The following is a 17,491-nucleotide window of genomic DNA, read 5'->3' as shown; positions in this document are numbered from 1 at the left end:
ACCACTAAGAGCTGTCAAAAATGATTCATTTTGTTCATTTTTGTCATGTTATGTAATTAGATCTTTTATCGTGACGTCACAAATAAATTCCAATGAAGAAGACATTAATTCGCTGGGTTGATCAATGATAAAATAGGCCTAATTTATTGAACGAAACTATCAATATGCTATAGGGATTCGTTTCTAGCATTCAAGGGGGTCAAATTGCGTAATTCTCTACGACATTAAACTCTGGAACATTTTTCGCAAAAACAAAGAAGGCTTCACTTGATCTCGATTATTGTGAATTTCACACAGCGAAAAGTGCACAAATCTAACCAAACTGTTCTAGATTTGCACTAAACTGGGGATATTTACCTTCGATTTGTGAACAACAAATTTGTGTAATGCTCTCCACCGTTGCTTTTTCACCTATGCAAATGACTGGCAGCTGTGACGTAATCGCTCTTGTCGGAAGCAAAACTAGCTTTGCAAACGACACAAAATACATCTGCTCGCAGTGGCGATAGAATCCAAACTGATCCAATTTTTGTTGAAAGCTTTTTTTTACGTGATTTCGTTTGTAGCTTTTTCACTAATGGGCGGTCCTAACGGCTATAAAAATAGCAGCATATGGAATTTTAAAATCGAATCGTTTATACCACACATTTCAGAAAAGTTCAATTTTGAATTATTTGAGATTATGTCACACAACTGATAATTTTATCATAAAATTGTGATCATATTTCCGATGGCGTGTAGCAAAAATTATGTTGATTCGTTAGATACAACAAGAGATATTCACGATCAAAAACTTATCAATCTCTCAGAGGGTAAATTTTGAAAAGGCACCCCATAGTAAAGTAAGTCGTATTCACGACAAAAATGAGCATGAATCTGTTCCTGTAAATAGGAGTTTTATTTATCTGTTATAATTATTCAATGTTTGATAAGATTGAGCTCTGACTTATACGAGACTTTTTTTGAAGATTCGCAATTCCTCTGGTCGGTACGTGTCAAATAGGCACGAGAAATTTTTGCTGAATCTAATACAGCATACGCCTTCTTCATGATGTCTAACGAAGGGAAGCGATCCCTTGTAAGAATCCAAGCTACTTCTGAAAAGGTAATGGATATGATAGTTGGATTGAACAATACATTATATTTGACAATGTACGTACTTGTATGCATTATACCACCGATGTCAATACAAGAAAGCACAACGGCAAAATTTTTGTAATCTGTTCCAACAACCCAATATGGTGCCTCCACTTTAACTGAAAAAAAATAAAATGCAACTATTAATATCACTGCATTGGAAACATTTTTGAGTAAAGGAGTAACTTACAAGGCAGAGGGAATGATACTGCTAATTTTGCCGGTTTAACTATTCGAGCAGATCCACTTATCGAGTTGACCGATCCCGTACTAAAACAAAATATACGAAAAAATAACTTACACGACCTATGAGGAATATTTTAATGTTTGACTTACATTGTATTGATCAAACGATTCGCAACCGAGACAGTTCCATCACCATTCATTCCATATTCAGCAGTTACGCACCGTCCAGCTAATTCGAAAACAAACGGATATTTTTCTTGCTCGTACCACCGACCCAAGTAGGCTGGTGCATTGAAGTCTTTTTTCACCGGTACCTTTGGACATTTTCCGACAAAAGGAACTTGAGCTTTTGTCAGTAAGGTACAATTCAATACAAGCAAAAATCGGAGAATCAGGGTACTGTGAAATAGAAATATCGATTAATTCGTGAATGTTCAGTGATGAGTATAAGTTGCGAAAACTGATATGTTTTATCCATTAGAGTTAAACGTAAATTTATATTCAAGCAAAGACATCATATTAACTAGATATCCTCACATATCCCGAACAAATCTTTGACAACATCCTTTTTTGCGAACATGGTACTCTCAGGAGAGTCCGTATCGAATCTTGTATGTTACAAGTAGTTGAGAGAAGTGTCAAAAATGTCGTGAAAATTTTTACCGGCATTCCACCAGAATTCCGGCAAATCGCCTAACGATTATTAACGGATCTGTTTCTGCCGGATTCTTTCTTTACAAGACTAGTTTTGAATCGGTTCTACATTTTCAGCGCCTATTGATCTATTTTTCCAATAAGAAATATATATGAAGGGCAATTGCTTTTTCACTACCAAACATAATTGTAATATTCATATTTTAAAATACCCATATCTCAATCTCATTTACTTTGTCTCAACACTCGTTTTTATATCTGTATGAACGAAAATCGTATGAAGTCGAACAATAAAAAAGAGCAATTAAGCAAGACACATCCGGTTAGAAAATGACCCAATTTTGCAGCCAGGTTTCTGTCCGTTTCCAGAATTCCTCACAAGTGGGAGTGATCAGAAACAGTGTCAACAACTATCTAGAAGAATTTTTAATATAACGATGGTAGACATATATTACCAAACCTTGGTTAAAGTTCAGTCTAATAAAACTGTTTATTTAACCATGTTTATAAAAATGAAGAAGGTATACTTATTCAAAGTTAACATTACTTTTCTTTCTGTTTTATATGAATGGTTTCAGTCAACCCGATCCTAGGGGATTGCTGTCTTTGCTAGGATTTCTAGCAATAAATCGATATTGACACTATCGAAGGTTTTCGAAAGATCAAGGGAACTAATTTTTTCCTTTTTGTTCCTTTAAGTTTTGAAATTAAGAAATGAACACAGTTAATAGAAGACGACCTTTTTTCTTAAACCAAAACAACGTTTTCAATCGGCACATTGCCGTGAAACTGAATTACCGGTAGTGACACCTGCCAATGAAAAATGGAAGCAAGAAAAGGAGGATTATTTTGGACATTTTCATATCGGTAGTAGTGATTTGCAACATTTTTATCGTTTATTCAATAGTACAATAAGATACCAGCAATAAAAGTACACTCGGAGCAGAAGAAAATCGATTTCAAAGTGATTACTACTATTTTTTTAGTGTATACATGGAAAATCTTCAGAAATGTGTGAAATTTGGTAAGGTTAGGTTTTTTCGGATCAACATTATTTTAAACTGAAACCAGGATAATGTTTATTTCTCGAGTACTAGAATGAGTAGCGATTGAGTACCATTTATTTTGGATACTTTATTTGTTATTTCCAGGTATTTGAAAAATGGTATTAAACCATGTTTAATGCTCCATTTTAAATAAACGCACATTGAATTAAGAACAACATTACCCCCTCAGAGTAAAAACTTTTTCTTCAACTTCTACTATGGTTTTTCAAATGAATTTGTCCGTTTTTATAAGAAATCGTTGAAAAGGTGGAGTAATTAGAAATTTTCCTACCGATTTGACAGCTCTTGCTGAAAGTATCATTTCTAAACAAGCAGCGTCTCTACATTTCAGTTTTGAGACAATGTGACAAATACGAATTTTCAATTTCTGTCTTCACTGTCACACATTTGAAAAATCATTAATATTTTTCTTTGTACTTTATTATAGTACAACATTTTAAGAATATTCTGTGAAATTTTTAAGCCTATCGGAACAAAACTCAGTAAGTTATGGGCAAATGCTTTGCTTATCTCATATTGCAAATAAGAGCTCGGCGCACAGGCTCAAGATTTCTGCTTAGATTGACTTAAAAATTTGACAAAACATTCATGAAATGTTTCATTATAACATATTATAAAATAAAAAATATGATTTTTTGTAAATGTTAGATCCTACGGGCTCCCTTAAGTAATAAATTGATTTTATAGACAAAAAACTTCAAATGAGTTTTTCTCGAAAGTTTATGAAAGTCCGTGTCCATCGTCATTCAAAAACTACTGCACCAATTTTTTTCGAATTTCGCACACACTTTCTACATATATAAAAAATCAGACCCCAACGTTTTCCTTTCCGCTGTTTGTTACTTTGGGGGATGTTTTATAGCTACAGAATGGCGATTTTTCCGTGAAAAATCGTAGTTTTCACATTGAACAACCGAAAATTCAAAAAATAAAAAAAATTAACAAAAACGTATGCTGCTTTGATTTGTTCACTTGTGATTAGTCTACACTGAGATACAGTGGACACCGCAAATCATGATTTTTAATGTCACTAATTGCACTACACTGGTGTAGCGAAAGCTGCACTGAAACCGTTCGTTTTTACCAATTGCACTACATCAGTGCAACACTTTTTCTGCACCGATCATCAAAAGTTTGGTGTAGCTCTGTGCAATGGGATCATTAATGTAGTCAATGGTTACTGTTTATGTTATTGTCATTTTTGTTCGTATATTAATGCCTCAGTGTAGCACTGCACCGGTGCAGTGCAAATTAAAAACGAAAACGCCATAAGAAGCGTTCTCAAAAATACCTCATGCAAAACATTCAAATTTATATTGTTGAACGATAATTCTAAATAGAAAATTCTCAAAAATGATGATATTGTCCATCATTTATACCCTATCCTCTCCTTAATGGAATTCAGGAACACTTGAATTAGTGAACTTGGTCGATATCCTAACGAATCTATATCTGTAGTTTTCCAGTTGTATAAATACAAACAATAACTGTCCTCCATTCGTGGGATATATCTCTATTATTTAAAACAGTATTTCGGATTTGTGCTATTTTTTCTATCATATTCAGATTTTTCAAGATAAGATATGAAATAAAGTCATTTTCCCGATGCTAACGAGTCTTTTTGCCATTCTCATATAGAAAGGTTATGCAATCACTGTGAAAACCGACTTTTGAACCGAGGCCCGGAGCGCCGAGTGTCATATACCATTCGGCTCAGTTCGTCGAGTACCCAAAATGTCTGTGTATGTGTGTGTGTGTTTTTTGCACTAACTTTTCTCGGAGATGGCTGAACCACAAACTTATATTTAAATGAAAGGTCTTGTGGTCCCATACAAAATTCCTGAATAATATTTGGATCCGACTTCCATTGTGAAAATATGTGTTCCAACTTTTCTCGTAGATGGCGTGACCGATTTTCACAAACTTAGGTGTATATAATTTCTGAATTTCATCCGAATCGGACTTCCGGATCCGGAAATATAGGGTAAAGTGTGTTAAAAAATTTATACCATCACTGAACAGGGCGAAAAACCGTAAAAAAAAATTAACTCGACCTCAAATCTTCTCCAATTGATAATTTTTATCAGTAGACGGTAAAACAAACCGGGTTCGGTAATTGTTTTAATAATCGAAGAAAATTATTTTGACGAATACCACAGCATTATATAGGATAGTATGATTGATATAAGAAAGGCATCATTACACCACTAGGTGGATTAAAACAGGTTTTTCTGTTTCAAAATGTTAATGAAATCTGACAAATTTATTATTATTTGTTCAAACACATCTGCAAACATGACAGAATAATTTGGCTTTACTGTATAGTACACTTGGACGCTCATACATACATGCCCAGTCACAGGGGTTAATTTCGATTTCGCTTTGTTATCACGTACGTAAACACGACTGTTTGTATCGTTCTGAGTTGAATATTTTTCAAAAATGTCGCGAAAAAAGCGTTTGGATATGGATACAGAAACTGGTAAGAGTAAATGCGTATTTTACAGTAAATCATTAAATATAAAAATGTATTTCAGAAGATCCTCCCGTAGAACCAATTTTTAGCATCGTTTCATTCGAGTGTGACGATATCAAAACGGAACCGCTGGATGACGAATGTTTCGAAGCGGACCCAGTTTTTAATCGGACATGTAGCAAACCTCCCGGCACCAGTGTGGCTGTTCAAACTACCAAACGTAAGCTGACTAATCGAAGCGTTCAGGTGGATTTGCAGCTGGTGTCAAAGAACGAGTTGATCAGCGGTCATTCCGGACCTCCCGGTTCGGACGAAGCCCTTAGCTTGGACACAACGAAAGGATCGTTGGAAAAACAGTGCCGCATATGTTTGCGACAACTGCCCGACACTAGTTTGTCGTATATCGCATTTGCTCAGAAAACCAAAATTCTGAATGCACTGGGTGTGAAAATTTACTTGGGAGATGCTTATCCATTTATTTGTCGGAACTGTACGACTCTGGTGGACATGATGTATGATTTCCGAAACACTTGTATTAAAGCACGAAACATGTTGGTACATGAGCGAAAATTCATCCTAAACGGTGGATGGGATTCCTTAGACAATTTTCAGATTATTGAGCGATGTAAGGCACTCATAGAATCACATAAACAGATCATTGATGGTGCCTATGAGGCTTCTTCGTTTAATAAAGTTACGAACGAGGAGGAAGTTAAGATAAAACCCGAATCGATTGAACTGGTAATGGTGGATGAAATCACCAGTAAGCATTCAATGTCAAGCATAAAGGACTCCCCATCGGAAGAAGAGGAAGACTGCAGTAGCCACTCTCAAACAGTCGACACGAAAGTGACGTCCAATAGTTACTTCACGGACCAAGACGAATGTTCAGACGAAAGCAATAATCATTTGGATGGAGATTATAAAATGGATTCAGATGAAGAACCAAGTACTGAACCGTGCGTGAAAACATCGAAAAGGAAGCGAATCAGGATAGTTACAAAACCGTATCGCAAACGCCAGAAAGTAAAAATAACGAACGTGGACGATAGTTTGCCACTGCAGGAAGCCGACGGGAAAGTTAGGAAAAAACGGAAAAATGCCGCCGATCCAACCCGTAAACGAGGAGCGCTTTGCGATTTCTGCGGTGAATGGGTCGAATATCACACGGTGGAAAGTCACAAAAATCAGCACTTAGGTATGTTCCCTAATTCAATCTACATTGGAAATACTCTGACTAACGTTGAATCGTATCCGCAGGTATCAAACCGTACACATGCCAATCAGAAGGTTGTAGATTGTCTTTCTACTGTCGGAATTTATTGATAAAACATATCAAAAGGCAGCACAGAGCAGATGGACCGGAATACAACGACTGTGAAATTTGCGGTCAGCGTATCAAGGGCCCAAAGGCAGCTTTGAAAAAGCACCAGAAAACACATACGGAAGAAAAGAATTTTATTTGTGCTGTTTGTGGTATTTCCAGTTCGTGAAAGATTGTTGTTGTGTTTGTCACATTTTTGGTTTTCTGTTCTAGGCAAAGGTTTCACCACACAGGGATATTTACGGCAGCATTCGATTATTCATACCGACTTGATGCCATTTGAGTGTAGCATATGTAATCGGAAATTTAACAATAAGTACAACATGTTAACTCATGAAAAGAAGCACCAGTTGCGCGGTGAAATGACCGCTTCCGATACTACCGGTGTAACTCAACCAGTTGAAACAACTACGCCCGCATTACCGTCTTCGGTGACAGGTGACTTTTCCGCATACCAACCGAATTATTCGTCGCAGCATCAAACGTTGCTGATGCACCCGCAGTAATAGGAAGTGACGATATCTGCGGAAAGGATCCTTCAATCTTTTGTATATATTCACAATAATAAGAAATATTAACAAAATGAAACTACCGCGTTACTTGGAAAAAAAACCACTATTTTAATTGATTTTTCGTTTGCACAGAGGTCATTACATTTTTCTTGATTTTTCTTTTTTCTAAATATGGAAATACCAATGCTACCATCATCAATTTTACTGTCATTCAAATCTACAAGGGACGATAGGGTTGTTGGAACTATTGACGAAGGACTGCACAACTATTGTAAAAATCGTTGCTCAAACTAGTTTCGAATATTTAGGCAGCAGCTTTTTCTAAATGCTATTTAGCATAGCATTTAAAAAAGCTGCGGAATACAAAAATTGGATAAGTGCTAATTAGTTTGGAAAACATGTTTATTTATTTTGGAATGCAAAAACCGGATAAAAACATTGATTACAAAACTCGGACACGGATTTCTGAATTACAGGGTAAATGTTATAAAAATTGCGAGCCGTCGTTCTGAGCGATAATGCAAAATAGGGAAAACATCTGCTAAATTTGTCTCAAAATGATACCAGAGCTCCTAAACGAAATCTCCTCTCATTTTCTTAGAAATGAAACCAGCAAACATATTTTTGCAAACTTCGGTTCAAATAAAAAGTCTAAAGGATTTCATCCAAATACTGGTATTGGATTCTATTCGTATCCGACTTCCGGTTTCGAAATTGCAGGAAAAATTTCATACCATCATTCAGTGACGATTCAAAACAAAAATTTTTCTCGGAGTTTTTCCATTTTGCAGTTTATATCTGAACAAACTTTCATGTTACTATTCAAAATTCAATGAACAGTTTTTTTGAAAAATACTACCGTAATATTTAGGAAAATATGAGTAATATGAGCAAGGTAGATTGAAACAGATTTTGGTTGATATGATGGAAAAAGATAAAAATAGGCAGAGAATGCTAAGTCTAATTGAGAGTTAAAGAAGACGTCCTAATGTTTAATCTTACAAAATATGAGATTTAAATTCAAGCATGCAGTAATTTCTTCGAAGATGACACAATATAACATCTATTAATATAAAAAAAATTTGTGTCTGTATCAATGTAAACTTTATTTACATTGACAGTGAAGTTAATGATATGATTTCTCTTTACATGCTTTGAATTGTAAATTTAAGTGAATTAAGACCATCCTTTTATGTGCATCTATATAACGCTAGGACAGTACCTGACAATTGTTAATCAACTTCGAGAACCATTTTAGGACCAGCTCGTGATTGGTTGAAAGTACAAGTTGTTGAAATTAATATCACTGCAGGGTGGTAGAAAAAATGTTGTCAGTATCCTCGGCAACAATGTAGTTTGGCATTGCATATTTTGTTTTTCAGACCATCTTTTTAAAATTATTAATTTTAATAGGATTTATGTTCAATTTGTTTTTAAGTCCTGTCAATGCATACAATCACTGAATGATACAAAGAGAAAGCCTGAAATCACGAAGTGTGGTATGTGGTGTTGATTATGTTAGTTGCACTTGAGAATAACACCAAATCTTTGGATACTTCTAATTGTTAGTATTTCTCTAAAATTGGATATTTTGGATACTTTAGTGAATAAAGCTGCAAAAATTAATTACCCAAAAATGTATTTTCGAAAAATTTTATTGAACAGTGTCAACTAAACGTTTTCTTTAAAATCAAAATCTTCTGATCAAAACGATTACAGAGATATATTTTTGACTGATATAACATTTGTCTAAGTATTTGCAAATGATAAATAATCGCATGGTATATGGTGAGAAGCTATTCAGAATGAATAATTATCTCAACTGGCAACAGTGGTCGTTCCATTTATAACAGGGAGCAACCGGAATAAAAAGTGACATATTTTTCTGGAGAAAGAAGCCAGTTGTCCGGTCCTATCCTCAGGGATGCCAGGTTCCCAGATTATTCTGTGTTTCACAGATTTTCAATTTTATGCACAGATTTTAAAAATGGCTCAGATCTTCACAGATTTCTGAAAAAGATCACAGATTTTCACAGATTCTGAAATTAATCCCAGATTTTTTAAATCGATTACAGTTTAGCACCAAAAAGTACAGAGCGGTTTGGTAGTGAGACCTTTTGTTTTTTTTTGCTCACCAAAATGATTCTGATCAGCTATTATGGTACGGGAACCGCGCACAGATTTTCACAGACAGGTTTTTGGCTTAATCACAGATTTTTGGAAAAATGGCATGGCATCCCTGCCTGTCCTAGCTATAAAGACGTAAATTTATAGAACTTTTCTAAGTGGGTTGATAGGAATTGATCTATTTAATTTAGTTCAAACATTTGAATTACATAAAAAAAATTAAGAAACTATTAGCTTCCATTTTATTTCAGCATGATTCCAAAGTATAATCAAAGAAATGAAAGATCTCGTCCTATCTGAATAAAATATAGGGCACACACACACAAACACACACACACACACACACACACACACACACACACACACACACACACGAGAGCGAGCGAGAGAGAGAGCTCTAGCCAACTCATCAGCCCATTCATTTCCAGTAATACCAAAATGGCCGGGTACCCATAAGAAGTAAACAGCATTTGAGATACTAAGGTCTTCAATTTGAGTTCGACATACGATCACCAGATTCGACCGTGAATCATTCGAACTGAGTGCTTTTAAAGCTGCCTGACTGTCGGAACAAAATTATATTCGTTTACCACAGATCTTTGCTGAAGTGCCGATTGTATTCCACACAGAATCGCGTAGATTTCGGCTTCGAACACAGTACAGTATCTACCAAGTGAACGAGACTGCTCCAGCCTCATTTCACGACAGTAGACACCAGCACCAGCACGACCATTCAACAGAGAACCGTCCGTATAACAAACTATGTGTTCATCAAGTTGTCGTTCCAGACAACCAGACAACCATTCCTCACGAAGAGGATAGCTCACATTGCATGTTTTGAAAGGAAAACTGCATGTGAGAGTTAGGTTACTAGGAGCGAGTAAATACTCATCCCAGGTAATCATTTGAGACCACTAGCGAGTGTAGCTGGTAGCATAATCTAATGGGTTACTGTTCCAAAGCCCTGTAACCTTAAGACGGTATGCACAAGATAATGCTTCTTGTTTTAGGAACACATGTAGTGGTTTAATGCACAGTAGCGCCTCTAGAGCAGCAGTAGGAGTTGTCGTGAATGCTCCTGTCATCGCCATTAGGACCATCCTTTGGAGATGATTTAGCTTTGACTGAACTGTCGCGACTTCTCCTTTCTGCCACCATACAAGACATCCATGTGCTAAAATTGGTCTAACAATAGTTGTGTAGATCCAATGAATTCATCTGGGTTTGAGTCCCCATGATTTTCCAAAAGCTCGTCTGCATTGGCCGAAAGCCATACAAGCTCTCTTAATCCTGAAGTCAATGTGAGCAGACCAATTCAGTTTTGAATCAACAATAACTCCGACGTATTTAACTTGATCGAAGACAGTGACCTCTGAACCGAAGAACTGTAACGGACGAGATCCTGTGATTATCCTACGATGAGTGAAAAGCACCATTGATGTTTTGCCCGGATTTACAGATAATCCAAACCTGACAACACCATTGTTCAACAGATCGCAGGGCTTGCTGCATTAAATCAAAGAGAGTGTTAATGCTTATACCGGTCATCAATATATGATAATCGTCGGCAAAATCATAAGTCGTAAATCCAAGGTTATTAAGTTTCCTTAACAAACCATCAGCGACTAGGTTCCATAAAAGTGGGGATAGTACACCACCTTGAGGACACCCACAGACACTCAGCTTTCTAATCTCTGCTTGCCGAAGCGATGAACAAAGAAGTCGATTGCTACACTCAAAATAATAATCATATTATAGTTACGTGAAAAGTTATGTAAATATTTTCCACCCTACTTTTCACGTAGGTTTTAATGGACTGGCATTTAAAAGCTGTTTAATGCATAATCCAGTAAAAGTTACGTGTTTCATAGGTAAAATGTAATGTACTGTTCATATCACATTTATTTATCAGTTCATATCAAATTTAGATAGCAGAAAACTACTATTTTTTATATTGGTTGGAGTCAAAAGGGAGATTCCAGATTTTGATATAAATCTATGAAACGAAAAATGCCATGAAATATAAAATATTTATTTCAGAAAATTGTCATATAATTCCAATGGCTTAAAAAGCAACTAATAACGTCGTGGTATCTCAAATCGACAAACCTCCAGAAATCGTTTATGTTGTCACTGCCATCCAACCGAAGCCGAAGTCGAGATCTAAGAACTCCCACAACACTACCGATGCAGGTTGAAGTCGCATTACATGGTACCAGTGTCTCTAGCTTCATACCGACGGCCTGTTTGAAGCATTCGGCAGGAGCGGGTAAACTTCCGAACTCACGCAGGCACTAGGTCCAGTTGAACACATGGAAACTTTCATACTGCAATGGTCCGGTCGGTGGAGTAAAAAATTGTAATTAAATAACTTTTCCCGTAAATATTTACACTACTTACACTTCGAGGGCCACTGCTCGCCATTTTCAAAATCGAGTTTTTCACACTGGAAATTCACGTAGATTGTTTGACGTTTGGTCAATTCACGTAAACCTTATGTGATGACTCTATTCATTTTAGGGGATGTTCGTATAACATTCATTTTCGTCACGTAAAATATCCAATTTGACATTTGAAACCATTCTACGTAATTTTTCAAGTGAATCGAACGTGAATTTTTATTTGAGTGTAAGCATTGCGTGTATCTAGTAAGGGTAAAACCCAAGATATTCCGTTCACGACTGCATTGTTTAACCTCCTGCAGCCATTCAGTCCTCGGCACGGAAATACGCCTTGACTTAGGAGTTCCTATATTTGTGGCCTTTTGCGACATGGAACAGGAAACCAGTGGATCAATTCTTGGTAGAAAATAATTCCGCCGGATGCCACACGGCTTACCTGTTTGGTGGACTTATACCACCGGTACAGGTGGACCGTAGCGTTATTCTTAGCAGTTGGGAAACCGCTACCGACACTACACGGCTATCTAGGCTGCTCAGAGAGGGAAGTTGACATTGATGGTCAACTTCCATGGATGGCCGAGCAGCCGAGTATTTTGGTAACATCTCGACCAAGATCGTTTCTCAGAGATTGCCTAGCTTTCATTTCCTCTAACTTTGACTCCAATCAAAGGTGTCTATTCATCCAAATCGGATTTCTGGTTTCGAAATTACAGGAAAATTTTTTTAAAAATTGCGAGCTGTCATTCAGAGCGACGATGCAAAATAGGGGAAAAAATATACTAAATTTGATTCAAAATGATACCAGAGCTTTAAACCGAAATCTCGAAAGTTAGTTAGTTTCCATTTTGGAGTTTTTGATTACTATTTCCGGAATTGGATCCCGGAAACCGGAATATCCGATGTGTGTTTGTGTGGTTCTCAAATTACAAGACCTGTGCACTAAAGGAATTTATTTACTATTTTTGAAAACTAGATAATCATTACGTCTTCATCTATAAAAGCAAAATTTTGAATTTGCCGATTTTCTACTCATTATCCTGTAATTCTAAAACCGGAAGCCAAATCCACACCAAATTTAGGCAAATTTTCATGCTGCAATAGTACCTTTCATTTGAGTCTTAGTTTTTGAAAATCTCGGTTATCTCGGATAAAAGAGAGTGCATAGTTTTCTCACATACAAAAATTTTGCGTACTCGACGAACTGGTTTGAATGACATATGTAACCGAAACAAAAAAAAAACGAAAAGCGAAAAAGACATTAGATTCAAATGAAAATTATTACGGTTCCACAGCCTGCAGCAGTATTTTATGCTGATTCGACATTTGGTTCCGGAACCACAGGGTGATGAGTAATAAAAATCATATACCATTATTAAAAAAATAATAATGGTACCATGGAAAAACGACATACAACTGTTGCAATGCTTGTTATTAGATGACGAAACAAATCGTCTACGGAGATGCATGTTTCCGGTTCCGAAGGTATCAAAAATAGAGATCAAAAACTTCAAACAGGAACTCACGATTTCTCCAAGATGGCAGAGCCGATTTCTAAAAACTTTTGTTCATTACACGGAACGACACGCGATCGCAATACAACTAGAATATTAATTGTTTTTCTGAATCCGATTGGGTAAAAGGGTGTAGCCGGGGTTTGCATATAAAAACTGCCCCCAAACAAAAAAAAATGATATACGCTGTTTGAAAGGGTTTATATTAGAGATGATTTTTCCAAAATTTTAACCCTTTAATTGCCATATTGGTGGAGTAAGGGTAATTTTTCAAAAACCTCTTTAAAATCAGAAATATTTTAGGAATTATGGGAAACCTTTCTGATTTTTTTCAGAATTTTTCAAAATGATATACGAGTTTAGAACTAAATATCATGCGTCTCCATCGGATGATGACAATCTGATGGGGACGCATGGTTTTCCGTATATATTTTTAAGTCTGACATTATACCAGTCCACATTTTTTAAAAATCTGAAAAAATACATAGTAATGTACTCATAAATGATTTTTTTTATGTAAAACCTAGAGTGGTACCAAAATTGTAAGTGAGATTAAAAAAATTCGAACATTTTGAACATTTTTTTTACATGAAATACATTTTGAAAAATTTAGAAAGGTTTCCCATAATTCCTAAAATATTCCTGATTTTGTCGTGAATACGACTTACTTTACTATGGGGTGCCTTTTCAAAATTAGCCATATGGAAGAATGTGCAGAACTTTATCGTGAATATCTCGACTTGTATTAACGGTAGCAACATAATTCTTTCATCATTTCATTAAAAATATGATCTGGAATTGAGGATAATATTTTGAACAGTGTGAGATAACCACAAACAACTAAAAAATTAAGTTTTCTCAAACTTTGAAAACAATGCGGAAAACTCTTTACTTTTGCTTGGTTTTTTCGCGCAAGGACGACGATTTTGAGGTAGTCAGGCACATATCTTCAACTGACTGCGTATAAAAGGGGAACCGTGGTCAAAACACGATCATTTCTTCTTGTGCGTTGTACGGAAGCAGACGTCGTGGGACTAGCAGCTTCGGAGAGTGCACCTTCTGCGTGGTTAAAAACCTCAAACGTTCAGGTCGTGCTCTCATTTGGACTTCAGCCGTCAGATGGAGCAGTCGTCAATGAAAGCAGACCTTTTGCGTTGTACAAAACCTCAAACGCTCAGGTCGCAGAGCCGGTTTCCCTTCGAAGAAGATCGATTACATCATCCTGTTGGTGGTCGTTTGCATACAACGGGAAATGGACAACAATGTGGAACATTATGCAAAATCAGCCTTTCTAAATGTTAAATGTTACCTGAAAAACTATAAAGATTTGTAAATCAAAAATTAAAATTAGCAGTGCAGCGCAAATTTAAGATAATATGATCAGTTTTTTTTTGCAATTTTCACAGTTCTAAATTCGCAACAGTGTTCAAAATCGTTCACTCACGCCTTCATAAGAGGTTCTTTCCAAAATCATCAATATTTTAACACAAAGACTATACTGGTGATGTTGTAATATTTGTGTGTCAGAATGTTTGATGTAACTAATCTGTACTGTAGTTTGGGTGTATCGTTTCAAATTCTAGTAGTGTAAAACGGCAAAACTTGCACAATTAACACAATCGATCAACTAATTGATATTCGGAAGTATAAAGAAAAAGTGCCAGTTTTATTCGTATTCACGATATCCAGTTATGTCTCTGACATTACACACCTGTACTTTTTTTTCAATTTTTTTGCTAAAGGAGTTTTTGAAAAATTTAAATAAAATGAAAACCATCCTAACTCCATCAATATGGCAGTTAAAGGGTTAAAATTTTAGGAAAATCATCTCCAAATTTTCGATGAATAACCAGAGTTTGCAGTTTCTTAAATTATGTTATGTATTCAAAATTACCCATTCGGAGAATTGGCCCTTTTGGCGAAACGACTTTCGGCAAAATGGTTTTGCGGCGAAATGACCCGCTCCCCGATAGTCTTGAACGAACTAACGTGGATGAATTTACATGAGTTGAATGTAATAAGCGTTTTAGTTCTTTTAACTAATAATTTTATTAATTTTTAATCTATATCTATATTATTCTCAAAACTATAATCGTCCAACGTCATCTTGATTATTTTTAAAATGTTAGATAGAACGGATAGAACCTTTATGTTCATCTTGAATTGACAGCTTGCAAAAACAATAAATGTTTCACTTATCTGATTATGAAAAATATAACAGACTAGTTAAATCAACAGCTGCAATGTTGCAATTCTGTGATTGCCGGGCTCTCCGTGTTTACGCTACAGAATTTAATACGGATTCGACCTCCGGTTCCGGAAACTCAGGGTAATCAGTTCACGTCACAAATCTATAAAACCTAGTCTGCTAGTTGATAACCAAGCGAACCTAACTTTGGCTATACTGATCATGATTACACCACTGGTGGATTAAAACAGATTTTAGATTCGGAAAAAAACTTAAATATTATTACTTAAATTGAATTACACTATACCATCAAAATAAGTTAATAGGGTTTCTGTCACTAGTTGTCTATTAGTCTTATGGCGACTAAACAATTCAAGCCATTAGAGTAAGTGAGAAAACTACTATTTAAAAATAGACAATCACCCAATATTTCTACTACTTTTTTTTTCATTTGAGAAACCTGAATCGATCTCGGTTAGTTTCTTCTAACAAACCATTTTCACGAAACTGAATTGGATTGGCACTAAACCCTTCTGGTGGAAGCATCCGACTTGAAACTGGTCCGATTTGAATTTTGCTTACGTTTCGTCTCATCAGTTTATAGCAGTTCAAATTGAGCTGCTTAATGCAAAATTCGGCAGTTCAATTTGAACCACTAAACAGACGTAAAGTTTCTGCTATTTGCAGAACAATTTTTGTTTGGCACCAAAGTGCCATGTCGAAGCTAACATGCTGGGCTAAGATTAGCAGCAAAGACGATATGAGACTCCCAGATTTTGCAGCCTGGCCAAAGTACAATGGGATCTACGGTATCGAATGCATTTTCAATATCCATGTCGATCACCACTGTTCATCGATTGGTTTGAATAGAAGTTGAGTTGAAAGGAATTGATTTATTATCGGCAACCAATGAATGTAACTTCATTAATACTGACTGATCTTGGAACAATTGAGTCACTTTTGTCCGGTGAGTGTGAGGTGAGAATAGATCTTCAGGCTCAGGTCAAAAGAAAAAAATGTTAAATATAAAAGCGCCTAAAAACACTGATCGAATCTTTCGTTCTGCCACAAACATTTTGATCTTTGACCTTAACGTTTGATAATTTTTGATTTGATCATACGCACAGCAAATAATTTACCTAATGCGGCTTTCCATAACTCTCGCGAGGATTTGTTTCACCTGATCGCTGATTACACAAACACTGCACCACGAAGCTCATCAATCAGAAGCCACTGCCAGTTTCACGTTGATATTTTGTACCCGCTTCGAAGCTGATCGTACACTCAGATCAATAAATTTTCGGCGAGAGATCCGGCCGGTTCCTCGATAACCGCAACAAAATCAAACGAGTGTGAAAACTGCATCAAATTAATGTTCCGACCGCGACGGTTAGCTGCTAAAATGAATCAAAATACTTTGGTTTTGTACTAAGGGCACTGATCGACCAGGCAAAGATCAACTCATTCGACCGACGGCGCAATGCAAAATGACGAGATACGTCCGCGCCGCAGCGTTGATCGAGCCGGCGCGATTCGTTGGTTGTGATGAGCTGCTGCTGGTGGTGGATGAGTAAATATTTTGTTTGAAAAAAAAGAGAGTACACTTAATTGTTCAACGATCGCAACTGCTTGGATCCGATCGCGGAAGCGAGACTAAAAAAAAACATTGACATAATATGCTGTGCTTGCGGTTGCTATTTTTGAGAATTTTCTAAATCAATTCTTGTAGGATGGAGATCGGAAAAATCAGTCATGTTGTAAAGGTGCGTGTCAAATTATTGTACGGTTAGCAAAAAAAAAAAAACAAAAGGTATACCTCTATGTTGAACATTTTGGCATGCGCCGAATGTACACAGCAAGCAATTTTCGCGGTTTATAGCCTACTTACCATCAGCAACTCATGTGTC

General features: G+C 36.2%; 2 protein-coding genes across 3 annotated transcripts; one reads left to right on the top strand and one right to left on the bottom strand.

The window, feature by feature from the left end:
• Positions 1-879: 879 nt before the first annotated feature.
• On the bottom strand, positions 880-17,104 carry LOC131431959 (apolipoprotein D-like). The gene is made up of 5 exons (XM_058597954.1): positions 16,724-17,104; positions 1,474-1,722; positions 1,328-1,407; positions 1,161-1,256; positions 880-1,097 (listed from the first exon to the last, which is right to left on the bottom strand). The coding sequence occupies exons 1-5, from the start codon at positions 16,738-16,740 to the stop codon at positions 919-921; spliced, it is 621 nt and encodes a 206-aa protein (XP_058453937.1). The 5' UTR covers positions 16,741-17,104; the 3' UTR covers positions 880-918.
• Positions 5,185-7,968, top strand: LOC131431958 (zinc finger protein 28 homolog). Of its 2 annotated transcripts, none has more exons than XM_058597953.1 (4): positions 5,185-5,526; positions 5,585-6,718; positions 6,781-6,996; positions 7,058-7,968. In XM_058597953.1, the coding sequence occupies exons 1-4, from the start codon at positions 5,487-5,489 to the stop codon at positions 7,348-7,350; spliced, it is 1,683 nt and encodes a 560-aa protein (XP_058453936.1). In that variant the 5' UTR covers positions 5,185-5,486; the 3' UTR covers positions 7,351-7,968. The 2 variants fall into 2 exon arrangements, with proteins under 2 accessions (XP_058453936.1, XP_058453935.1); XM_058597952.1 differs by having other exon boundaries at positions 5,582-6,718.
• Positions 17,105-17,491: the final 387 nt, after the last annotated feature.

Source organism: Malaya genurostris, chromosome 2 (genome assembly GCF_030247185.1).
Source record: "Malaya genurostris strain Urasoe2022 chromosome 2, Malgen_1.1, whole genome shotgun sequence".
In the NCBI taxonomy this organism is placed as follows: domain Eukaryota; kingdom Metazoa; phylum Arthropoda; class Insecta; order Diptera; family Culicidae; genus Malaya; species Malaya genurostris.
Note: the sequence above shows the minus strand (reverse complement) of the source record. Positions and strands in the feature narration are given on the sequence as shown.

What these genes read in the sequence shown, in the direction of transcription:
- LOC131431958 (XM_058597952.1), top strand. Translation starts at nt 5,487, where the DNA reads ATGTCGCGAAAAAAGCGTTTGGATATGGATACAGAAACTG. An exon ending in GGATATGGATACAGAAACTG is followed by an intron (nt 5,527 to 5,581) that starts GTAAGAGTAAAT and finishes AATGTATTTCAG; the next exon opens with AAGATCCTCCCGTAGAACCA. An exon ending in TTTTATTTGTGCTGTTTGTG is followed by an intron (nt 6,997 to 7,057) that starts GTATTTCCAGTT and finishes TTTCTGTTCTAG; the next exon opens with GCAAAGGTTTCACCACACAG.
- LOC131431959 (XM_058597954.1), bottom strand. An exon ending in AGTATCATTCCCTCTGCCTT is followed by an intron (nt 1,257 to 1,327) that starts GTAAGTTACTCC and finishes ATTTTTTTTCAG; the next exon opens with TTAAAGTGGAGGCACCATAT. An exon ending in CGGTGGTATAATGCATACAA is followed by an intron (nt 1,098 to 1,160) that starts GTACGTACATTG and finishes TTACCTTTTCAG; the next exon opens with AAGTAGCTTGGATTCTTACA.